This window comes from Lates calcarifer, linkage group LG12 (genome assembly GCF_001640805.2).
Source record: "Lates calcarifer isolate ASB-BC8 linkage group LG12, TLL_Latcal_v3, whole genome shotgun sequence".
Classification (NCBI taxonomy): Eukaryota; Metazoa; Chordata; class Actinopteri; family Centropomidae; genus Lates; species Lates calcarifer.
In genome coordinates, this window is record NC_066844.1 from 4662771 (window position 1) to 4687391 (window position 24621).

General features: G+C 41.3%; 2 protein-coding genes and 1 long non-coding RNA gene across 4 annotated transcripts in view; 2 read left to right on the forward strand and 1 right to left on the reverse strand.

Annotated features, from left to right (window-relative positions):
• Positions 1-8423, forward strand: rbbp5 (retinoblastoma binding protein 5). 2 transcript variants are annotated; one of them, XM_018686428.2, is made up of 14 exons: positions 1-159; positions 1614-1639; positions 1819-1991; positions 2112-2252; positions 2381-2543; positions 2724-2833; positions 2949-3068; positions 3233-3386; positions 3503-3574; positions 3739-3856; positions 4196-4265; positions 5077-5312; positions 5548-5778; positions 8005-8423. In XM_018686428.2, the coding sequence occupies exons 1-14, from the start codon at positions 141-143 to the stop codon at positions 8055-8057; spliced, it is 1686 nt and encodes a 561-aa protein (XP_018541944.1). In that variant the 5' UTR covers positions 1-140; the 3' UTR covers positions 8058-8423. The 2 variants fall into 2 exon arrangements, with proteins under 2 accessions (XP_018541944.1, XP_018541945.1); XM_018686429.2 differs by having other exon boundaries at positions 5548-5625.
• LOC127143102 (uncharacterized) lies at positions 8370-11548 on the reverse strand. The gene is made up of 3 exons (XR_007814300.1): positions 11135-11548; positions 9689-9770; positions 8370-8503 (listed from the first exon to the last, which is right to left on the reverse strand). It is a non-coding gene; the product is annotated as an uncharacterized LOC127143102 (long non-coding RNA).
• Positions 10321-24621, forward strand: part of ippk (inositol 1,3,4,5,6-pentakisphosphate 2-kinase) — a 20357-nt gene continuing 6056 nt past the window's right edge. The window contains exons 1-13 of the mRNA XM_018686409.1: positions 10321-10551; positions 12527-12586; positions 15203-15298; positions 17511-17577; positions 18634-18752; positions 19025-19114; positions 19243-19301; positions 19513-19585; positions 20166-20318; positions 21751-21871; positions 22858-22993; positions 23091-23193; positions 24396-24487. Of these exons, the coding sequence (XP_018541925.1) occupies positions 10471-10551; positions 12527-12586; positions 15203-15298; positions 17511-17577; positions 18634-18752; positions 19025-19114; positions 19243-19301; positions 19513-19585; positions 20166-20318; positions 21751-21871; positions 22858-22993; positions 23091-23193; positions 24396-24487 (1250 nt within the window). The 5' untranslated portion in view covers positions 10321-10470. The remainder of the gene's footprint in view (positions 10552-12526; positions 12587-15202; positions 15299-17510; positions 17578-18633; positions 18753-19024; positions 19115-19242; positions 19302-19512; positions 19586-20165; positions 20319-21750; positions 21872-22857; positions 22994-23090; positions 23194-24395; positions 24488-24621) is intronic.

Consider the following 24621-nt stretch of genomic DNA (forward strand, 5'->3'; position numbering starts at 1 on the left):
ATATCCTACGTCACATTGTTTGGGGTCCTCAGTAGAGGCTCGGCGCCAGTCTCCCGGCAGTCGCAGCTACGAGTGAAAATTAGTGAAATATTAATTAAAATCAAGCTTTTAGGGAACTTTGGACTCTTCGTCTTTCAGCGATGAATCTAGAACTGCTCGGTAACTAAGAAAAAACCCTTTCTTTGTTTTTCCCATTGTTCATATGTCGTTATGTGCTTGTTATGGTTAGCATTGTATGTTAGCCTAGCATGTTAATAGCAGCCGATACGAGTTAAAATAAAATCGCAATAATTATTAGAGCCACACTGTTAATTTTCTGTTTATCTTTTTACTCTAAATGGGCTCCTAACGCGTTGGCCGAGCCTGGAAAATACACATCATCATTTGATTTTGAATGGAAGCAGACAAAGTGGCAGTTAGCTAACGTTAGCCTCGATACATTGTCTCTTACTGTCGTACTGTAATAATGTTAATGTTTCTTTAATGTGGGACTTTATTATACTTTTCATCGGTAATTTCCTGCTTCTTTTTTCTCTTAATATTAGTAAGACCACGGAAGATAAAACAATACACAGCTGGTCCATATGACAGGGGGTAACGATACTAATGAAGACCCAGTTATATATTTACGCTACAGTTACTATGAATGAAATGAAATTGCAGTTATTATGATTTTACGAAAAAGTGTGGTGTGGTTTTGGGGGTTTGAGTTAGACCTGATGTAGTGTGCATGGAGGAAAACAATGTTTTTAAAAGTCTTTAGAGCCTCAGTGTTAATCTGGTGCGGTTTTTGTTTTTTGAGCTAGATGTCGTCTGGATGGAAATAAGTAGTGAAATCACCATTTTTTTCTGTGTTCACAACCTGAATCTAGGTTTTAAACAGTCTTAAGTCTTTTTTTCTCGCAACCTTTTCAGAATTTGAAACGATTAGAAAATGAACAATTAGCTGAGAAATTATAACTTATAATTTTTTCTCCTTAACTGTCAAATCTGGAGCAAACTTCAGACTTGTAAAAAAACTTGGAGTTTATTAGAGTTTGTTGAGGAGGAAATCTCATCTCATTCATGCTCTCCTGATACTGAGAGTACTGATCTAATATAAGTGCTCTTTTATTTGATGAAACATCTGTATAACTGTTTAGGTTTAAAGTTTTTGTTTTGATTCTGTTTTACTTTTCAAGTTTTTATCTTGTTGGTGATTTTTTTAACTTAAATATTAGACAAACTTTTTTCTCTTGTAAATGTCAAATTTTAATCTTGGATAGAATTGAAATTCTTTCTTAATAATCAATGACTCAAACATCAGAATATAAAGGTTTTCTCTCATACATATCCTGCGTTAATATTAAATAGTTTCCTGCTTCCTTGTGGTGATTATTTTTTTTCTTTTTCCAAATCTGAAAAGAGTCTAAGGATAAAGTATGCATGATCTTCTTCCAAGGCCAGAAAATGCTGCTCTTTCACACAGTGTGTCAATCCCATGCTTATGAGAATGAAAGAAGTGGAAGGTTGTGTTGCGTCTATGAGCCAGCTGTCACTTTAGTGCACGCTTCATGCATGAATGTTGTGTGAAAGTGTCTCTCATCATTGTCTCTTTGTTATTCCTCTCCTAGAATCGTTTGGGCAGAACTATCCAGAGGTAAGCCACCAGCTCTTCATGAGCCTTATAGAAAGTCCTGATTAGTGAGTGAAAATCATCCCAACACATATACAGTAGAGGTTGATATTTTATTCTAGGCCACAGTCATGTGTAACAGCTACTCCTGGACTGCAAACTGTGGCTGTAGTTTCATTGTGGTTGTGTGTGTGTCTTGTTAGGAGGCAGATGGCACTCTGGATTGTATCAGCATGGCCCTCACCTGCACCTTCAACCGCTGGGGCACCCTGCTGGCTGTGGGCTGCAACGACGGCCGCATTGTCATCTGGGACTTTCTCACAAGGGGCATCGCCAAAATCATCAGTGCACACATCCACCCAGTCTGCTCTTTATGGTGAGAAAACAGACATATCCATCTTTTACCTGCCTCGCCTGCTCTGTCCACAGAGACCATAAGTAATGTTTTAATAATAAATTACAAATTATATTTGTGTGTGTGTTTGCGTACTTGTAGCTGGAGTCGAGATGGTCACAAGCTGGTGAGTGCCTCCACAGACAACATTGTCTCGCAGTGGGACGTCCTGACTGGAGACTGTGATCAGAGATTTCGTTTCCCCTCGCCGATCCTGAAACTGCAGTACCACCCCAGAGACATGTGAGTGACCGGGCAGCATCTGTCTGTACATGTTAGATGGAGGTGGAGGTTTTGATCAGACTCACCATGAACAGCAGTGACATCCAACCAGTTTTACACTGTTTTATACAAACATGTCTGTGTTTTAGGGACAAGGTGCTGGTGTGTCCCATGAAGTCAGCCCCAGTCCTGCTGACTCTGTCAGACTCCAAACATGTCGTCCTGCCTGTGGACGACGACTCAGACCTGAATGTGGTGGCAGCCTTCGACAGACGGGGCGAGTACATCTACACTGGCAACGCCAAAGGAAAGGTCAGCCTCTCTGTCAAACTGTACATGGACTGCACCGCTTTTCACTTGAACTGTGCCACTTTTGATCAGAGAAAATAACATTTGTAGATTTCCCTTGATCCATTTCCCTGTTTCATGAATGACATCCAGTGTTTTGCTGTTTCTCTTCATCGTCGTGTCTCCCTTGCTCCGGTGTTGCAGATCTTGGTGTTGAATACAAACACTCAAGAGCTCGTGGCGTCCTTCAGAGTGACCACTGGCACCAGCAACACCACTGCCATCAAATCCATCGAATTTGCACGCAAGGGCAGGTGAGAGCAAACAGGAGATCTTTCTGTATCTAAGCAGATTTTTTTCTTGTGCTTTCTTTTCTTCTCTCTCTAATTTTTGCCTGTCCTTTGTCCTTTTGTTTTGTTTCCTGTGCAGTTGCTTCCTCATAAACACAGCAGACCGGATCATCAGAGTGTATGACGGCAGGGAGATACTCACCTGTGGGCGAGACGGTGAACCTGAGCCCATGCAGAAATTACAGGACCTGGTCAACAGGTACATCACCACAGGATGCTGTTTCATTACAGCAGAGGATATGTGTTGTTCTTCTAGTGTTTGTGTTAAACCCGCTGAAGACAAGTTGAGGTTTTGTAGCACTGCTTCTGTCTCTTCCTCTGACCTGTTTGTTTGTGCCCTTCATCCTTGTTTTCCGTGTTCAGAACTCCATGGAAGCGCTGCTGTTTCTCTGGGGATGGCGAGTACATCGTGGCCGGTTCAGCCAGGCAGCACGCCCTCTACATCTGGGAGAAGAGCATCGGCAACCTGGTGAAGATCCTGCATGGAACCAGAGGAGAGCTGCTGCTGGATGTTGCTGTAAGGATGTCATTCTGGCTCAGCAGACACTTATGTTGATGTATTTAAGTTATATTGAGACACTGTGTTGATTACTGTCAGAAAATTTACCCATCTACCCTTTGACCTCTGTTCAGTGGCATCCTGTTCGTCCGATAATCGCCTCCATCTCCAGTGGAGTGGTGTCAATCTGGGCTCAGAACCAAGTGGTAAGTAGGCAGTAACAAGGCTGGATGTCCATGAATGAACAGCGTCACAGATTGATTATTTCACTGGCAGTTCTTTCATGTTTATGATGCTGTTACTGAAGCTGTGAGTTGATGTAACATGATATTATGGTGTCACTAACATGTGAATCTTTGTTTGTCTTCAGGAAAACTGGAGTGCCTTTGCTCCAGACTTCAAAGAACTGGATGAGAACGTGGAGTACGAGGAGCGAGAGTCTGAGTTTGACATCGAGGACGAAGACAAGAGTGAACCTGAGCAGACAGGTAACATACACACACACACACACACATACTCACAGGGTGGAGTTTGGGGGTTATAATGTAGAAACACTTCCTGCACACACAGTGTTTTTTCTTTTTTTACACCAAGCTGAGATTTAAATTGAGACAAAATGCAAGAAAAGAGAGGAACCAAAACACTAACACTTCCAAGTAAAGTTCTTAGTTTATAGCACGGCTGCTAACTGAGAGTTACAGGAATTAAAAGAGATATAAGGAGTGTTTGCTTGTATGTGGGACAGTTTTCCGGTTCAACTCGACCTCATGAGACAACTGAATGCATGGGATGGTTCACATGGTTTCACTGGTTCTCTCTCGGTGCAGGTGCAGACGCTGCAGAGGATGAAGAGGTGGACGTCACCACCGTTGACCCCATAGTTGCTTTTTGCAGCAGGTGAGAAAGATGAGCCTGATCACATCCTGAATCATCAGAACCTTTTAGTCTCATCTGTCTTAGCTGAAAATGAGCCTGGTGCATTCTACAAATGCTGTAATAAAATGAAATCCACAGCAGCAGCTCCACACTCACAAGCTTTCCAAAGCTTTCAGTCACATCTTAAATAGTATGCTCTCTGAAAGCTCCATCTCCTAACTAAGAGGAAAGTATGTGGACCGAAAAACAATCATCAAAAAGTCAGAAAAGAAAGGACACAACAGAACAAGCTCAGTTTTGACTGATAATTCAACCATGTCATCCATGCTTTTTTATACAGAAGTTGCCTCTCTTAAAAGATTTATATAATCAATTTATATAATCAAAAGGGCTCAGTTGTTTCTGTCTTTTATCCCTAATGATCAGTCACTCATGAGTGTCCTCGTGACATGAGGTGATGTGTGGAGCAAAACTTTCTGCAGTTCAGTGTTGACAAAATTGAGATGATAAACATAACTCTTATTGTCAAAACACTTCAACATTCCTTGGGTTTCTTCTTCACCATGTAACACCGGTTTGAAAGAATTTCAAGAGCGGCAGCGACACAACTAGTTCAGTCATGCTTCTAGCTCAGAAATATTGTGACAATTAGATCCATCCTTCCCCTCAGGATGGTGAGAAAGTCAACCACGCCTTCTTAACTCCCTTCCTCTAGGAAGGTATTACATGGCAAAGGCTCACAACTCCGTTAATCAGAACATTTTATTTTAAATCTACAGCCTGAATTAATTGTTCAGCTACTGAGACTCTTGTGTGTGTTTATGTCCTGTAGTGATGAGGAGCTGGAGGACTATAAGGCCCTGCTGTACCTGCCCATCGCCCCTGAAGTTGAGGATCCAGAGGAGAACCCATTCGGTCCCCCGCCGGACGCCTCGGTCCAGGCTTCCGGCCCAGAGGATGCATTGGCTGGCGGTGACAAGAAACAGCGGCAGCCTTCATCTGAGGGAGGCCCAGCCAAAAAGAAAGCCCGCACTACCACCATCGAACTGCAGGGGGTGCCCAGTGATGGTGAGAGAGATGAAATGGGAGGGTTTCCTGTTGATGCAATAGCAACACTTGCTCCATGGTTACCTGTTGTCTTGTTGAATTCATTGCAGTGTACCTTTCCACAGCAAACAAACAGACCAAGTAATTAAAATCAGTAAAAACGGTAGAGTAGAGGTAATTGAATACCAGTGTAGCTAACATTAGCCTCCGTTTATTTTGACAAAGCTGACCCTTGGTCTGTCCTCTCTCCCCTCAGAGGTGCACCCCCTACTGGGTGTGAAGGGGGATGGCAAGTCCAAGAAGAAGACAGCAGGTCGGCCCAAAGGCTCCAAAGGTAAAGACAAAGACTTCCCCTTCAGGCCCAAGCCTTACAGGGGCGAACGGCCCTCCTTCCCTGTGGAAGCCTTGGGCAGCTCTGGCCCGGGAGTTGGAGGAGGAGGAGGAGGAGGAGGGATGAAGGGCAGGGCAGAGGGGGGCCTGGCCACAGGTAAGCATGCCATCCGCCCCTGCTGCTGCTGCTGCTGCTGAGTCTGGGAGCTCTGCTAGTCCTGCTGCCCCGCTAGTCTGACTGACACCCCACCAGCCCAGCCTGTCTCCTAAGCACCCCCCCCCAACCCCCCACCCCACCTTACCCCTATCCCTGTATTGCTTCCACCCAACACCGACGCCCCCCAACCCACACAGCTTCACTGACAGACCCCAACTTGTTGTAAAGCCACAGTCTGGAGATCAGGACATAGAATAAGGAGTGTGTCCAGTGTTTCACCAAGAGGTTATAAGTGGACAGTTACTGAAGTACTGTAACTACTTCAACTTTACTGTAACTTTGTGGGTGAAAGGTTACTGTGTGGTTGCTGCATATCCTTCATTTTTAAATGAGGAAATACTACTACTACTACTGAAATACTCCACTTCTTTTTAAATCCCTTTTCACCTTGGACAGCGTTAAAATATTATCAGTATATTTTAGGGATGTGCACTATCACAATAAATATCAAATCATCATTTCTTTCGAAAATAATTTTATGGCAGATTTTTTTCTTAGAGTGAAAGTTGAAGAAATCAGATGGCTAATTGTAGTTTTAAACTTTTCTTTACAGTCAGAATGTGACAAACATTTCACAAGTCTGAGGTAGAAAAATTATAAAATCCAGTTAAACTAATGTAAAATCTAAGTTGTTGAATGCGTACCTCTGTTCCTGTGACGTGATTGGTGGTTTGCACAGTGTTTAAACATGGAAATTAATTATATCGAACATTTATCGACCATTTGCTGTATTTTTATCAAGCAAAATTATACCATCAGTTTATAGTTCAGCAACAAAATGCAGTGAAAAATCTGTAAACAGAAACTCACCAAATGTATATTAATCTGAACAGTCCCCAGCAAATTAACTCTTCCCTCCTGTTTTAGTAACATGATAGTAGTAACACAATGACCAGTTGTTGTAGGAAATTACAGCCATTTTGTTAGAGATGAAACTATAGGTAAGTTTTTTATGCTGACAGGGACAGAGTGGAGAAGTCAGTCCTCACAGTAAGAGGTAGTTTCACAGTGGCTGAATTTTCAGTGACTCCTCTCGTACCTCCATAGTTTCATCTCTGTCAGACTGTGGCTCTATGACTGTGTAACCTCTGCTAACCTCAGCCTCACTCTGACTAATTTGCTGCCATTCAAACTTTGGTGAAGTTGGACTGTGGTTGGCAAACGGGTGTTGTGTTGACGTGGCTAACGGTGGGATGGTGCAGCTTGTTTTCCCTGCAGGCTAGTTGGCTAGTCTACATCTACTTCCTGCTTGGCCTTTGACCCCCTCCTGCTCCCACTCCCACCTCGCTCCTTGGGCTTGCCATGTGACATAAACGTTTGTCTGCAGCAGCGCTGCTCAGGTCCTGTCTCCTCTGTTTCTGTGTGCGTCAGAGAGATGTGGGGTGACGGTGTATGTCGATGCAGTTGGCATTAATGTCTGAACTCATCCTGCTCTGAGCTTCTAATAAAAGTTCTGTTACCTAACAGCTACATGACCCTGCAGGTGTGCAGCTTAGAATTAATAGACCATTATGAACAGAGCTACATTATTAGAAATGTAAAATGTGTATCAACTGCATGCTGGTTTTCCTCAGCAGTGCACTGCAGGTGAGATGTTTAGTTTGTCTGGTCTGTCACTACTTATTTTATTAATGAAGATGCATCTGAAGACAGGGAGAAGAACAAGAAAAGAACAAAGATTGCAGAGTCTATAGGGACAGGTTTCTGTTTTGGCCTCTTTACCCTCTGTGCTGCTCTGTCACTTTTACATTTCTGTTCATGTACAGATTAAACAAACAAATACATCTTTATTTGTGAGTCTTAGCTGCGTTGACAGATATGTTTTTGAAGTTTGGACAGAGCCAGGCTGTTTCCCCCGTCTCCCAGTCTTAATGCTAAGCTAAGCTAACCACATCCTCATTCCAGCACAGAGGTGACTGATACTTATTTCCCAAAACGTTGAACCATTGATTTAATGTAATATTTTTCCTCAAGCCCCATTCCAATGACAAATTATTAATATATTTTACTATTATCTGGTGTTATTGCTCATGTTTGTCATTATTTAAGATTTGATCATGACTTGATTTCTGCTACGTATTTGAGGATTTACAGTAGTTTAATCTAAAGAGAATAATGTGTCAGATTGTTCATGATGATCTTGACAGTGTTTGTGTTTTTCTGCAGGGAGTCTGGTCTCACAGACGTACAAACAGCACGACATTGGAGGGATGGACTGATCACTGCCGTGTACACCAGTGGCAGAGCAATAAATAGGCTCAAAACAAAGAGACACAAATCCAGATGTCATGTACAGACTGTGTGTGAGCAGCCTGTTGTACAGGACTTGTTTCCTCTCCTGACCAGAGCACAGCATCACAGGGAAAACTCCCCTCAGCCTGGGTCACACACAGGAGCTGACAAAGAGAGTGTGAAGCATCCGAGTCGTCACAGTAGATATCACATGTCCTCTGTCTCTGTAGGATTTGTCATGTATAGATCGCCTGTGTCCTGATTGTGTTGTGTGTGTGTGCGTGCGTGTGTGTGTGTGTGTTCTTTCTCATTGTTTTTATACGTATTAAAACATTCTGATTTATAAATAAGGAGCTGCTGTGTCACTTTGTTTTCAGGCCTGAACTCGTCTGTCGATCCTGACAGATGATGGATTTCTGAGGCAGAGGTAGATCTGAAAAATAGAATATGTAGAAATATGTTTAAAATCAACATTGTGAGATACAAAAAGATCATTTTAATTGTCAAGTCTTGGTTGAAATTTACTAACTTCTAAACTTGGACTTATTTAAGGTGCATGACCAACGGTTGGTGCAACATTACATCATTAAAGTGGAGCTACAGAAACCCAAAACACCTGCAATAATTCACACTGAACCACAAAGTGTTTGAATCTAAATTCAACCTTTTTTGTTCGAAATTATACAAAATATCACAAATTCACATTTTGAAAATAGGTGTGGAGTGGCTGCCTCATTTTTGTGAAGCTTATTTTTCTCCTCAGCTGACTTGGGTAATATTCTGTTCAAACTTTATTGACAAACTTTAAAAAAAAATAAATCTCTCGTATCTGTCAGTAAGCTGCTTGTGATCTTAAACCTGTAGCAAAGTCTGGTGTTCTAAGTCTTGTATCATTAACTTAAAACTGGAACATTTTCAAACTTAGGAATTTTAAGAATCTTAGACAATACTGATGATTTTTACTGTCCATTTTCTTATAAACAGTAACTTTGAATTTGTACCTGTTGTTCCACAGGGACTGAAACAATACTTATGTATGTGAAGTTCCAATAAGGGAGAACTTGCTGCTTTTACTTAAGTAAAGGTAACAATACTGCACTATCAGAATAGGAATAGAAAAGTAATAATAATAATAATTCAGAAAAAAGATTTTGTTGATGCTGTTGAAGTTGAAAATACAGGAAATATTGACTATTTTACAAACTGTTTCATATCATATTTTCTGATCTTATCATATGTTTTGTGTGTAAAATCTTAATTTGTGAAGTAACTAGGGACCAAAGCCGTTTTTAATAGATGAAGTGGAGAAAAAAGCAGAATATTTCCCTCTGAATTATGGTGGAGTTTAAGTGTAAAGTAACATAAAATGGAAATGCTTAAGTAAGCAGACGAGTGCACTTACTGTCCACCATTGCTCACAGGTAATTACAAGGTTTAATCAAATCACGGCAATAAATTATACTTTTCATTTGCTGCTGAGGGATTCTCGGCTTTTTCTCACATACATGCAAGTATTAGTCATGAATCACATGATCTAAAGTACATTTCCACTCCTGGATCCTCTCGCGTCACGTTGACAAACATATATGGAAGTTTTTTTCCACCCCCTCGGTCCCACCTGTCTGACTTCTGCTCCTACCAGTCACAGCGGAGTGGGCGGGGCATCAGGGGATAGCCGTAACGGGGAGCGGTTCACCAACCTGTCAATCAGGGAGCCAATCAAAGTAGACAGTGTTAACCAGAATAATACCGGAAAAGCTTTTCAAATTAAGGCATTAAAACAAAAAACTTATTTTGGATTTTTTAACTTAACAAAAAGTAGAGAAATCTGTGTATCTAGCTATAAAAGTACAAATGTCTTCTTGTAATGAGTTTCTTTCTCATAAAACTGTGACTTTATTCTCATAATTAAGTATTTTGTAAGATTACAGCATTTTGTCATGATAACATTTTCCTCAAAACTGATTTTGCTCTCATATTATGACTTTTTCATATAAAATTACCAAATCCTATGGTAGTATGGCTTTCTTTTAACAATATGTTGATCAATTTTCACCTTGTGTACACATAGAAATAAATAAAACAATAAACAAATTATGCTTTTGACAACCAAAACAAACCAAAACATGCAATATGGTACTTAAATAAAAAGATATTACAACTTTTTGCCCTCAGTATTAGTATTATCGTCCGCCTAATGGAACTTTTATTTTGAAGTCATAAACGGAAGTAGTATTTTGGTAGGCAGGATGGTATCCGGGGCCGGCCAACAGCGGTACTCGGAACTGTAAGGTTTCAGAATTATTTCTAGTGGAACCAGTCGGAGTACTTGTATGCTGCCGTGCAGTTGTGTGCTACTGTCTGGTCGTTAACGGAGCTCGGTTTGTCGTCGCTGGCGTAATGGAGCTGGACAAAATGGACGAAAACGACTGGAAGTATCACGGAGAGGGAAACAAGAGCCTGGTGGTCTCTCATGTACAGGTGAGTCGGCTAGGCTAACACCGAAGCTAATCCAGATTCAGGAGGACACCCGCGGTCCGCGGCTTCACGCGTTTCTAACGCCAAAAAGCTTCAGATCGATGATGCTACCGATGAAAACTTTGTTGGAAACATTTTACATTTTTGTCTTCAGTCTGAAATGACAACTGCCACGGGTTTTATTTACCGTCATTACCGTTAGCCTGTGTTTGCTACTTTAGCCGGGTAGCTACCCAGCAGCTAAGAGTTCAGATCAGTCCTACCAATGATAAATATCGTCAGACGCGACCAACATCGCTTTTTAAAACACTTAAATTATTTAAAATTATATATAGATTTACGCCCAGTCAGAGTCATGGACTGACTCTGTGCTGTTTAGCCAAAATCCAAGTTTCTAACGGGCTAGTGGTGGGCTAGGTCGGCCGTTAGCAGCTTTCCCATCCAGGCGAGAGAAACGCCGTACTGGGCTTCCAGTCTGGTTTAGTTCGAGTTCACTTCCATGCAGGTTAATTTGTGCTGGCAGACGCTGGACCGATCTGACCCGGTCAGGGTGGTGCGCTCACTGACGTGCGTACCCTACACTCACATTCTGCCCGGCTGTGGGAAAGTCTCACCCACGGGACCAGTCTGACCATGTTGTTGTTGAGCAATGGGGGAGTAAAGAGGGCATGGCATCACACCAGCAGTGTTGTAACCAAGCACAGGAACTGCCGGGCTGCCTTGGTATTTTGGTTTAATGATAACGGTGTAATGATAACATTTTATTCCTTGGGCTGGGTGATTACTCCATTGTAAGAGCGTTAATTGCCAATTATTTCTATAACTGGTTGATAATTTCACTTATTTTTCGAGCAAAACGCAGCATTTTAAATGCGACACTTGCTTTTCTTTGTCGTACATGTCAGTGAATTGAATGTCTCCGAGCAGAGTTTGGGATTGTTGGTTCTGATGAAACAAGCATCACGTTGGGCTTGGAGAAATTATCTGTAACACTTGCATCAGCTGCACTGCAGCATCTGTCAGATAATGTGTCACCAGATCACTTGAAGTAATAGAGACAGGAAGACACCCTCACAGTCTCTTACACAATCACATCTGTGGAAGGGGAGAGAGTGAACCATAGATTTAGGGTTTGTTAATAATGATGTTACATACTGACAAACATTAGTCTATGTCATTGATGTGCATGTCCCTGAATCATGCAGTGATTTACCTCACTTTCAGTAACCTGGTTACTGGTTAATTTCTGCTGTGATGAAATGTCTTAAACTTCATGTAAACTAGAAACCCAGTTTCTGTAATTAGAGCAGGGGATTAGAGAGACCTGGTTTCTTTATTCCCCTTTCGCTAACTAGATCCCTTCTGTTCTCAAAGTAATTTAATGACGTTGCCCTTTAAAAGTATTCGTTAAATCAGCCTCTGACCGCAGCATCTGTCAAAAATGTATCACCAGTACACTTAAAATAAAACAGACATGGTTTAAAATCAAGGTTATAGGTCTGATTACTGACCTGCTGAATATAAATGTGAATTTTTATGGTAATCTGTTGGTTTTCTGGTTTTCCGTGTAACCTGATTTTTCTGAGAAACCTGGTGTCACGTTGGCACCAAAACACTCACAGATCAAATCTCCCTGATGTCTGCTCTGTCAACATATTCTCAGGTATATGGATGTTCTTTCCACCCCACTGCTAACAGAAGCAGCCATTGTTGTGTGTTGTAACCACTTTTTTGACAAACAGACACACGTCAGGCGACCAACAATGTTTCCAGTCAGGTTTTCCCTGGCTCGACCCAGACTTTGCAGAATGGATTTATTGTTCCTGATGCACTGTGGGAAAACTGTGTCCGTATTTTCAACTTACCTGAAGGCTCTGCTGGACCCTGCTCAGGTGTTACGGTGTGAGTCCAGGTCTGCCGTGTGTTTTTTTTTTTTTTTTTAATGAGGCTTAACTGAGCTTCTCCTCTATTCTTGCAGTTTTCCAGGGTTCTACGTCTGCTCAAGTATCCGGCCGAGGACTCTGAAAACCCTCCACAGGTAAATATGAGTCAATGTGTGTTTGAAGCTAACATTATCAACATGTCAACTGAACTTCAGCCACAAACACCAACCTCATCTTCCAGCCATCTGCAGCTCCTTTTCTGTACCTTCTACTTATCTTCAGGGAAGCAGCCATCTTGTTTGAAAACAACTTAATCTGAAATGTCAATGGGCAGAATTGATCTGGGTTCAGAGTTTATGTCCCCACGCCATGACCGTTAAACACGAAGTCTTATGTTTTTGTTGTGCAGAAATTCAGGCTAAAACATGTTTGTCTCTGTTACAGCTGAGTAAGCACTAGATTTAAAAACAAATGAGAATAACACAAATGAAGCTGAGCAAGCCATTAAAGACAAACCTTTACATTTGAATTCTCAGCTGCAGTGAACCCCTGACTGCTGACTACCACAGGCCGCAGAGCTGACGACATACACAACATAACAAGTGATAACTGTGCCTCTGTCAAATCATCAAACAACACCCATCAGTGTTTCCCACAGGTTGAGAACTGACTTGTGGTGGTGGGTGGTGCAGTGTGTGACTGTTGTGCAGGTAGAGACTTGTGCAGTTTAGAGGGGTGTAGCTGTAGCTACAATTTACAGATATCCCCCAAACGCCTGCAAGGCAGACTATTGTTAGTTTTAAAAGAGTAAAATAAGGTGTTCTAAATGTCACGTTTACTTTAGTACCTGGACGGGTCGCTCAAGAAGAGCCTATGTTTGGGAAGTGCTGCCGGTACAGATTGTGAAGTCTCCAACTTCACCAAATCAAACAGTCACACGGCTGCACAGGGCGCTCCCATGCTGCATCTGTATGCATGCACAGGTGGTTGTGTTAAACTGTTTTTACAGTCTGTAACCCAGCTGTCAACAGGCCCATGTGATGTTCATGTTGATCTCGGAGTGAAAATAAGAACTGTCAGTCATCCTGGTGATGTGTGTTGGGCTCGTCGATCCATGACTGAGAAGAGAAAACAGAGACATGAACGGCAGATGAAGTTGAAATTCTGGGCTGAATGTAATGGCTCGGTGTAGCAGCACAAGACTCCATTTACTCAGCGCTCAATTTATTGTCAGTGCAGCAGCAGTTGATCTTACATCCTGGTCAGATTATAAGCTTCAAGGCACAGTTGCTGATCCAAATGTAAACTACAGTGTGGCCTCGCCCATCCCCCAGAATTCAAATGTACTGTCTTGCTCATCAGCTGTTATCAGTTTGATTGACAGGACTTTTAGCAGTAGGCAGCAGCTAAATCTGAATTAGGAATGTTTTCTGATGCAGTTATGGGTTTGTTTTTGTGTCTTATTTGTAGAAACAGCAGGAAAATAGGTCTATATTCATAATTCATCTGTAACCCACGCTCTTCTAATGTATGGGAGTTTATGAAGCAGTATTTATCTGCTAACTTTGGATGTAACACCTGGATTCTTCTCATGAAGATACACTCAGTTGCCTTTTTATTAGGAACATCTTGCCAATGCTTTCTAATAGTTTCTAACAGTCCTGCATTAAATCCTCCTTTATGAAAGTTATTATGTTCAGTTTTTAGTGTTGATTCAGTTTATATGATCATTTAGAGGCTGCAGTTTGTGGTGCTGCTGAACTCTATTACATTTTACTGATAGGTGTTTCTATTACTTTGCTTCACACTGTATTTATATCAATGAGGGTAGAGCACACAGTGGAATCACCTCTTCAGAACAGCTTTAACAAAAGCTTAACAACCTTTGTGAAGGGAGGATTTATCACAGGACTGTTGTATTAACAAGGTGTACCTAATAAACTGGAATCTGAGTGCTGTTGCCATGGTAACAGGGAGCAAAAGCAGCAGTGTTTTTTTTCTTCAAAACATACGAAATAAAGAACCACCTCCTCACTGGTCAGCTGTTTCTACAGGATGCCAGTGTGGACAAAAATATATAGGTCTACATTAATGTCCAGTCCAGACACTCAGCTCAGTGCTGATTTTTTAAACTGGCAGTGGAGCAGTAGAGATGGAGTTTGATTGTGTTTTATTGAGTTCAAAACCAGTGTTGAATCTAACTTCTCTAATCTGAAGCTTTTTGAAGCCCTTATCGAATCTTGTGAGGTTTTATCTTTCAGCATTTACTGGTAACTAAAAGCTAAAACAACAAAGATGCAGGTTATTCTCTCCAGCATAGTCGTCCTATTGTGGCTGTTTTTTTTCTTCCCTATTTTTCATGAATGTAGCGAGTAGTTAGCTCATTGTGTTGTAAGACAACGTCTATATTCTTCATCCTGTTCACAGAGCTCTGACTGTTTATCCAACCAGGGAAACATCTTGTCATAACCAGTAGACCTGTTGATCAGAGGCTATGGTGAGGCTATGGTTGAGGGTTTAGGTCTGGAGTCAGATGATGATCAGCTCTGTGAGGCCTGTTACCCACAATCACATGTTGTTGTTTTTTTGTTTTAGTGAGGACAGACACTGAGATGACTTTGTAATGGTCTTTGTGTAGGATGGCTGAGGGCAGCTTCTTCTCTCAGCTGCCGTGTTTGTGAGCTCAAACTGTGGAAAAATCTCTCAAGTGTCAGAACAGGCTGTAACCTGTGTGTTTACCTGCCTGTGTTTCCTGTCTGTTTGTCCTCCAGACAGCAGAGCAGGCCTTCAGGCAGATCCAGAACATCGTTGACTTCAGCTCCAACGTGATGAGCAGCCTGCTGGGAGAGAAGTTCATCCACAGCGGGGTAAGACTGTCATAAAACAGACACGCAAAACATCAGAATCTGAGCAATATACGCACAAAATATAAACAGTATAAAGTGTAAAGAAAATACAACTTACACGGTTGCAAAAATATTCAGGGGCAAAAATGCAGTATAAACAACAACAAAAGACACTGATTACAGGGTTAGGATTATTGATTATAATTATCATTGATGATTATGAGACAAGAGTTCAGAATTTGAGCTTTTATTTCCTGGTATTTACATCTAGGTGTGTTAAACAACTTAGGGTGTAGCACCTTTTTTGTCAGAGGTCGTGACTCCTATAACGTTCAGCCCAGTCAGAGATATGGGGGTGTTATCGTGGGTCTGATAAGCTCCCTTAACTCCACACCCCCAGATTTTCTTCACTTTCATACTTGTGAAACAGACTTCAGTCCCAACTGATGCTGACTCAAGTGACATTACTTACAGGTCCCTCCTGGAGCCATAAAAGACTTTAATCAAGTTTTTCATACTTGTTGTTGTAGCCTCCAAGACGTGTAAGCAGACAAACATCTGCTTTTTGTTTTTAAATGTGAGTTCCTCTTTTAAGTTGAGAGGCAAACAAGACAAGTAATAAACAGCCACAGCCACAGTTTTTATCTAAGCCTGCACACCAGTGGCTTCTTGATGTGTGTCATTGTTGCTGCCCTGTTTCCTGGCGTCAACGGGCTTCAGTTCTCCAGAAAGCAAAGTATTATCAGGACGGCTAACGGCATCAGAGGCTGCAAGTGCGTGTCATCCTAAAGTAACCACAAAACTAACTGTAGATTTGTTTCTGGAAATTGAGAAATGTGATGGAAATGAAGGGCAGAAAGACGCAGTAAACACGACTTTCTCAGCTCCAGTGCAAAACTACTTATCAACCAGATGCTGGCGTCACTTTCTCTAATGTCCAGATCTGATTGACACCTCAGCTGACGGCATCAGGAGAGACCCTCTGTGCTGGGATAGGATTTCATAACTGAAGTTTTACCAGGAAACAGCCATAATACTGAGTCTCTCTAAAAACAAAACCATATCTATAGATGAGGAACTGCAGGAAACACAAGTACGAAACAAAATAAACTCCAGAAGTTTTTTGGTGGAGTCCACTCAACATGACATGACAAATCAAATATTTGGCCTAAACTGGTGACTCAGAGCCCAAAATTCAGATTCAGGTCCAGCCCTCTGTGATGGCCAGTTTCTGTTTCAGTAACAAGTCCTTTCTGTTTGAACTGTAGAAACAATTTCACATTAACCACATCTTGTAGACAGAGGCAGGAAAATATCACAAATTCATGAGCTTTAGTCTTTTTGTTGCCATTATTCCAGACCACTTGGCAGCCATTTATATCCTTTGTTAACTACCAGAATATCTATGTAACACGTGTACGCTTTTTCCTTTCTTATTTTACCTGTCATGATTATTATTTCTGTTTACCTCTCATCTCTGTGTAGCCGAATGGATACAGATTTACTAATAATCCAGTTTTTGGGAGGAGGGGCAGTGGGACATTTGTTTGTTCAAGTTGTGTTCGTCTTTTGTGATGTATTTGAAAAAGAAAAAAAAAAGTCTGTGACAAAACCAGTTTAAGACTTTTCTGTAAGACTAATTTTACCCTCACTGTTAAAAATCTGAGGGGTTCTTAAGTTAGTTTTTTAAGCGCAGTGTGATCCAGCTGGAATTAAATATATAATCCATTCAGAGCTCGGTTACCAGTTGTTCACAAATTCCTAAAAAACAATGAGTTACACTGTTGAAACCTGGGAGGTTTTAGCACATGAACAACATTCTCTGAGTCAGATGGTGCCTAATTTTAGATTCAAATCTGAGCTCGAGGTTGGATTTTTCCATCTGTCAAAACTTAGAGGGGAAAAAACACACACTCAGGTTTCTGACACGTGGTCTGATATATGACAGAAATTACAGCTTTATTCAGAATTCAAGAAGTGTAAATTTAAAAATTAATAATAAAAAGGAAGTACAACTAACAAGGGTGCAAAAGCATTCAGCAGTGCTAACAGTTAGGGTTATTTTAAATGATCAGTATTTGGTGCTCAGTGATCAATAAGCTGGATAATTAGTTTTTTGTTGAACACCCCCGTAATAACTGGTGATAACACACTATCAGCAGATCACAGAGCTTTACAGTAGATAACAGACACACACAGATGTACAAATTGACTGACTTCACTTTGTCTACAGGAAGTGGTCAAACTGCCGCTAGAGTTTGTACGACAGCTGTCAATCAAAGTTCAGCATCAGAGACCAGGTAAGAACGTTTATTAATCATTCCAGGAAACATGTTTATTAGCTTTGCAGCTGAGGATTTGATAAAATGATTGATACCAATCTCATCTCATTGTGAATATTAAGCTACAGCCAGCAGTTAGCTTAGCTTAGCACAAAGACTGGGAGCAGAGGGAAACTGCTAGCCTGACTCTGTTTGAAGGCACAAAGTCAGCACCTCTAAAGCTCACTAACTTACATAATGTATTAGATAATATATTATACTTAGTATGGGCAGACATGAGAGTGGTGTCAGTCTCATTTACCTCTCGGGAAGAAAGCGAATAAGTTCATACTGTCCCTGTGAGTGAGTGTCATCATTATTGATCATTATTGGCTCCTGTTTTTCTGTGTTGATATTTGATTTAACACAGTCTGGTGTTTACATGTGCTGACAGCAACTGTCTCCACTCCCAGCTCCACTTTTGTTGTTTTGGGATTTAACCTTGTAATAGGCGGTCTTCAAAGTTTCCCAATAGTTTTTGGAGTTAATAGTTAATTTATCCACCCCTTCAGTCTATCCCGACTTCATTTATGCTTTCATGGACCTGTTTTAACAGGTACCCAAAGATCAAACCAGTTCATCTTTGGGTACTGGAGAAACGTACGTGCTCACACATTTAAGTCAAGATGGCGGCCATGTGTAGAAAGAATGCAGCGAAAAAGAAATCAGGTCAAATTGTTTGTATGGTACAAATTTTTTTGTTTTTATTTTGATCGGTACATGAAAAGGTTTAAACTAGCTCTCTGCAACAGACTGAAATTTCCCAATGTAGATAAGAGCTTCAGCAATTAGTTAATTAATCAATTTGTGTACTGATGGAAAATCAATATGCAGCTATTTTGATAAAAGAGTTATTGTTTGCTATCGTTGGTTCTAGATTCTCAGATGTCAGAGAAGCCACTAAAGTGTAAAAACTGCATTTATCGATCTGTACTGAGAGTAAACTGACCGTCTCTTGTAAATATAAAGGTGCTGAAGTTTCCTTCCTCAGCACACAAACTGAAAACTCTCTCTTCCTGTTTGTGTTTGTGTCAGCGTGGCGCTGTGATAAGGTGATGGACATCTACAGCGGCTGTGCTCTCTGTCTGCCCAACCTGACATCTCCAGCCCTCCACCAGCCAACACACACTCCTCCGCTCTGTATCGAGATCAAGGTACACACACACACACACACACACACACACACACACACAGACACAGATTTTCATTTCAGTTTCAGCTCGGTAATAAAACCACATCTTGCATTTGTTTATCATGGTGTTCTTCCTCCTGAGAAGCGCTCACACACAGTCAGAAATCTTTGCACCTGAATGTCAACAACCAGAAATACTGCGCTAAAACCGGGAATCACATGAGTGTGACCGTGTGTGTGTCTGTGTGCGCCGTGTGTTACTCAGCTGCTGTTTTGCATGTGTTGTGTTTTCAGCCTAAGTGTGGCTTCCTGCCGTCCTCCAAACATGTCAGCAAAGACATCAAGACCAAAGTGTGTCGCTTCTGCATGCACCAACACTACAAGGTAACTACACACACTGTACACTAAAACTACAGTCCAACTACAGAAATACAGTGTTTTTATTACTTTATTACATCTGTCGCTTTGATATTTTATCTTTGACTCATTTCTATTGTCTCCCCTCCCTCCAGGTGGCCAATGGGAAGTGGAAGAGACGCAGTCTGTACTGTCCTCTCGACCTGTTCTCAGGGTGAGATTACGGCAGCTAGTGTTGTCACCACCAACACTGCTGCATTTCACCACCAACAAATCCTGATCGTGTCATTTAAAATGTCTCATATTCTCAGTCTGCTCATGTTAGGTTTAGTCAGACCACCTTAGCTGTGGTCTGACTAAACCTGCGTGTCTTGGACTCAGCTGCTGAACATGATGATCTCTGGTTTTTCTCTTGTGTCCTTCAGGAACAGACAGAGAATGCACTTTGCCATCAGACACCTGATAGAAGAACCTCAGAACAACTTTAAAATCTTCAAGGTGAAACACAAGCACAGCCTCGTCTGTCTGTCTGGGTTCACAGTTTTTCAAGCCTGTCTTAAAATAACATTTAAGTGCCCATTTGACTACTGAAACAGACACAGGCTCGGAGTGAAAGGTTTTGCCTCAGGCGATAAAACAGCCAAAGACCTCCACTGCAAGTTACACAGTTTTTTATGACCGTGATAATCAGTGTGGTAACTGGTGTTTTTGTGTTTGAAATGTCTGTTTTCTCTGAATGATTAATGCATTGATCATATCAAAAGCAAACAAAAAGCCATGGAGCAGCTGAGAGTGGAGAAATAAACAGACTGATATGAGCAGAAGGCATAAACTCCAGACTCTGCTCACATTGCAATGTACTGATATAATCTTAATGACAAGCTGAGAAGGTATGAAGAGTATTTATGTGACTGCAGAGCTTCAGATGGAGGGTTTGAACTGAGACTAAACCACACTCCTCTACACTCCAGCTCTGTCTGAGATCTCACATGTTGCTGCAGATTTAAACACTTAGATCTTCTGAGCAGCTGTAGTAAGGCCTGTCTCTGTCTGTGTGTGTGTGTGTGTGTGTTTTTAGGGTGGTCAGTGTATTTACAGCAGTAAAGAGGGCAGCGACGACTCGTTGGACCTGAACTCTCTGCTGCATCATCTCAGACCGTACTTCATGTACGGAAACAACAGAATTAACAGTCACATGACTGGCAAAGCTGTCCTCAACGACTTCATCCAGGTAAATCCACACAACACACAAACACTCGTACACACAGGTACGAGCAGTGATTGATAAGTTTGTGTCCTAAGGTAGAGGGAGATGAGTTGCACAGCTCTTGTTACAGCGACATACAGTTCAACTCTTTGAGTGATTATACAGGAAGTTTGAAGGTAATATCTCCATCTCCATCTTGGGGAAGAGGTAGGAGTCTGAAGAGCGAGTGAACATGGCAAATTTCAACAGTTCAAATCCACACTCAGCTTATAACTGCACAAAGGCTGACGTCCATTTTCTCAGACAGAACTGACTTTAAATTTTCAATTATCTGAAACAAAAATACCACAATTATTAACTGTAGTTTTGCTTCAGGTGGTGTAACAAACAAAAAAGTGGTTATGTTGCCACCTTTAGCTGTGACCATTTTCTGACAAACCTGCAGGAAATCGTGTCTTGCTGGCCTCTTGAAGCCAAACCACGTCCACAAAACAGACCAGGCTCCCCCTTTTAGAGACCAGTTCCCTGTCAGAGGTTGATGTGTTGGTCTGGCTTCCTGCCACCGTTGTGGTGAGAGAAGACTAGACTGCACGCTACTGTATGCAAATACCTGATCATGCTTCTATATCGTTGATAAGTAAAAATATATAGAACAGTGATGTGTTGTTAACATGTAATTCCCTCAAAGTTCCCTAACTTTGATCCGTCATAGCATCATACTGATTAGTTCTTTAGTAAGTAAGTGTTAGCCAGGAGTCACCACCAGATCAAATTCTGCTCATGTTGCAGGAGTTTTTTTTTTTTTTTTTCAGATGTGAAATGTCAGAGTGAACTTATCGTGGTGAGAGACTCACTGCAGGTGTCACAGTGTTGATATTTACCAGCTGGTTTGACTGAATTTTATTAAATGTTGAGCCTTCAGATTTTCTGTTGTATTTCTGTTTATCTTTTATCTTTGGAAGTTAAATTTTAACGTTATGCGATATGTTTAGAGGCAGCCCAAATCTATTTGTATGGCACATCCAGATTAATTTTAGAAAGTCTGTGCGGCATATAACCAAACAAAATCTGATTCTAATCGGATCTCTACAGATGCATCTCAGTCTGGATGCTCTGTTTACTCAAAATAAGATTTGAAAGCATCTTTTCAGTCACTTGCAACATGACACACACAACAACAGTGTTGAGAGTCCAGAGCATCAGTCTCTACATAGGTACTGACTCCTACCATGTCACTGCAGCAACACATGCAGATGGGTTGGTGATGTCTGGAAACACAAATCACAGAGCGGCCAGTCTGTCCTGAAGATTTGATTTGACAAACAAATCTGATTTGCCTGCAGTCTGAACAAAGCCAAACAGAGAGTACAGACACTGACCTCAGAGAGCACATTAACCAGACTTCACTGAACGCATCAGACGCTCACTGTGATCAAACCTCTCTGTCTGTGTGTAGGTCCTGGTGAACGCCCTGCTGAGTGGCGGAGGAGGAGATGGAGGAGTGGTGATGGACAGACAAGGAGAAGGGCGGAGCTTCTGTGAAGCTAGTCACTTCAACAGGGAGAGGATTCGCCACGGTCGGTACCTGCACGCCCACCACGCTGTTTTCTTTCAGTGTCGTTTTCAAGCTCTGCTGCTCGGCTGCAGCTGAGAGGATCTGGAAACACACTAAGATGATGAATTTATGAGTCGAGTCAGTTTTATTTATAAAGCCTAATATCTGTACTGACAAGTCAGCCTCAGGGGGCTTTACAATCTGTACCGCAAACAACATCGTCTGACATTAGACATTCAAATCAGACAAAACATTTTAACAGAGAAATAAAAGGAAGAAAGCTCAAGGAGAGCAACAGAGGAAGGCTTATTTCAAAGTTTATGTATTTATTGTCCTTGTTAGAGCCGCAGTAATTATCTAAATCATTTCCAGCGATAAAAAAAAACAATCCAAAATTCTCTGATTATTCGATTTTTTCTTGATTTGTAAACTTAATATTTTAAATTTTGGACCATTGTTCGAACAAGAAAAGACATTTAAAGACTTTTATTTTACATTATTTACTGACATTTTATAGACAAAACAATAAATCAAAAATAATCAGTAGATCAGTTAATGATGGAAATAGGTGTTAGTTGCAGCTCTAGTCTGTATACTTGGATTTTGTTTCTCTTATCAGTTCCTCTTTTTTTTTTTTTTTCACTGTCTTGCTCCTGCTTCCTTTTCTCCATTTTCACTCTGATTATTTCTTCTCTTTATTCTCAGAGTTGCACATCTGTGTGCCGCCTGATTGTCTGCTTTTCTCTTGTACAAAGGTTTTTCTTGTGCAGCAGCCTCCTTCAGAAAATGTTTGTGGTTTCAAAGGAGCATTTGTGTCTTTTCAGCACAAACATCATCTGAATCTGATTATGTAAATGTGTGAAACCGAAAACCTGACTCAAATGTTTGGGCCTGTTTTTGATACAGAGACATTAAATACTCGTTTTGATTTAAACGCTTTACAAAATAGGAAATATGACCTCCCTCCTCTGAACACCTGTGTGTGTGTGTGTGTGTGTGTGTTTTCAGGCTCTCAGGGTTTACCCAGCGACAGCGTTTTGTTCAGGATCCTCCAGACTCAGATGTTGGACACATTGGACATCGAAGGACTTCATCCTTTGTATCGCAGGGTGGAGCAGCACCTGCAGGACTTCCCCAAGGAGAGGTCAGTTACCAAGTACCAGAGATAAACTGTAGATCGATGTCTGTCTCTCTCTGATCATCTGGTCACTGATGTCACTTCCTGTCTGTGTCTGCGTCAGGACTCGTCTTCAGATAGACGGGCCGTACAACGAGGCCTTCCTGGAGAAGCTGCAGAAATGTCCAACTGAGGACGATGGCTCAGTGGAGTACGCTGTCGCCAAGGTTAGGCTGGTTTAAAATGTTCGCAGTTGCACAGAGTCACACAGAAAACTGGAAGCTGTCTGTGGTCCAGGTTTCTCCTACAGTGTCAGCTGACTGCTGTTTGTCACGCTGGGTAATCATCAGTAAAAACACTTTTTTCCCATCCTTGTCTTTTTATCAGCATTTTCCAAAAAACACGTGGAATTTTTCATTGTTTTGCTGGGCTGAAATGGAAAAATAGTTTTATTGATGAACTGAAAAAGTGCAATGGAAACAGACTCAGCAAATTAATCCTGAAACATCTGACTGAATAGATGAGAAATAGGGGCAGATGAAAACTGATCTGTGTGGAGAGATAAAGAGACTTTAACGTCCCTCACATTAATTCATGAAACAAACATTAATTATATATTTCCCTCACATTTTCTACTTTGTTTTTTGAGGTTTGATTGTAGCTCTTTTAATTTATCTATCTTGTTGTGCCCTATTCTATAGGGGAAAAAGTCTGATAATTATTTACTCACAATAAAAACTGTTTCTCTAATCCTTTGAGGACAGAACTCTCTGAACTTTTTTAATTTTACAACCAAGAAGTCAGAATGAGTAAAGAAGATACAGAGGCACAAACGTGGTAGAAATTTAATTTTTTCCATCTTCTCTATTTTTTCTTTTTGGCATAAAAAAGGGGATATAAAACCTGTTGTGTAGAAAATACCTTGAAGCCACAGCCACATGTCTGAACCAGTCTGTTTTCTAAGTGGAACATTAGCACCTCCAGCTGTTTATCTCAACAAACAACTCCTAATGTTTGCATAAAGGTAGTGGATGGAAAAGCTTCCCAGTTCACATCTTCTTTAGCTGTTTTTCTTTGGATGGAAACCCACTGAGCTGCAGGGAAAAAAGCCTTCGTCACTGAAAACTAAACAAAAACTGTGTCCATAACAACTGTATAAGAGACGTCAAATATGTGTCCCACAGAGAACTACTGCAGCAAACATCCTGTTAGTTTTGGATCAGTTCTGTAGCAGCAGAGATGTTGGAATATTTATGTAGTCTGATGTGACAGCTCTGGTTGGAACTCTCTCCTGATGGCTGCAGAGGCTCATGGGAGCTGTAGGATTTAGAGACATTCCACATGAACTGAGGGACATTTCCATCTAGTGTTTGTGTGTGAATGAGCTGTCAGCTGCTGTCTGTCTAACTGCTGTATGTTTTAACTTCAGGTTCATCAGTACCGCGTCGCCATGACAGCCAAAGACTGCTCCATCATGGTCGCCCTGGTGCCCAGCACTGAGGAGGAGGAAGATGATGAAGGGTAAGAGTTTTAGACGGAACAACAATGGGGACCCACTTTTAAAAATATTGCTCTGTAGTGGTTAAAAGCTCCACAGCATACCTTTTAATCTGACGAGTGCTGCAGTAAACTGCTTAAACAGCTGGAAAAGTTTC

What these genes read in the sequence shown, in the direction of transcription:
- rbbp5 (XM_018686428.2), top strand. An exon ending in TTACAGGACCTGGTCAACAG is followed by an intron (nt 3,069 to 3,232) that starts GTACATCACCAC and finishes TTCCGTGTTCAG; the next exon opens with AACTCCATGGAAGCGCTGCT. An exon ending in AGCTGCTGCTGGATGTTGCT is followed by an intron (nt 3,387 to 3,502) that starts GTAAGGATGTCA and finishes ACCTCTGTTCAG; the next exon opens with TGGCATCCTGTTCGTCCGAT.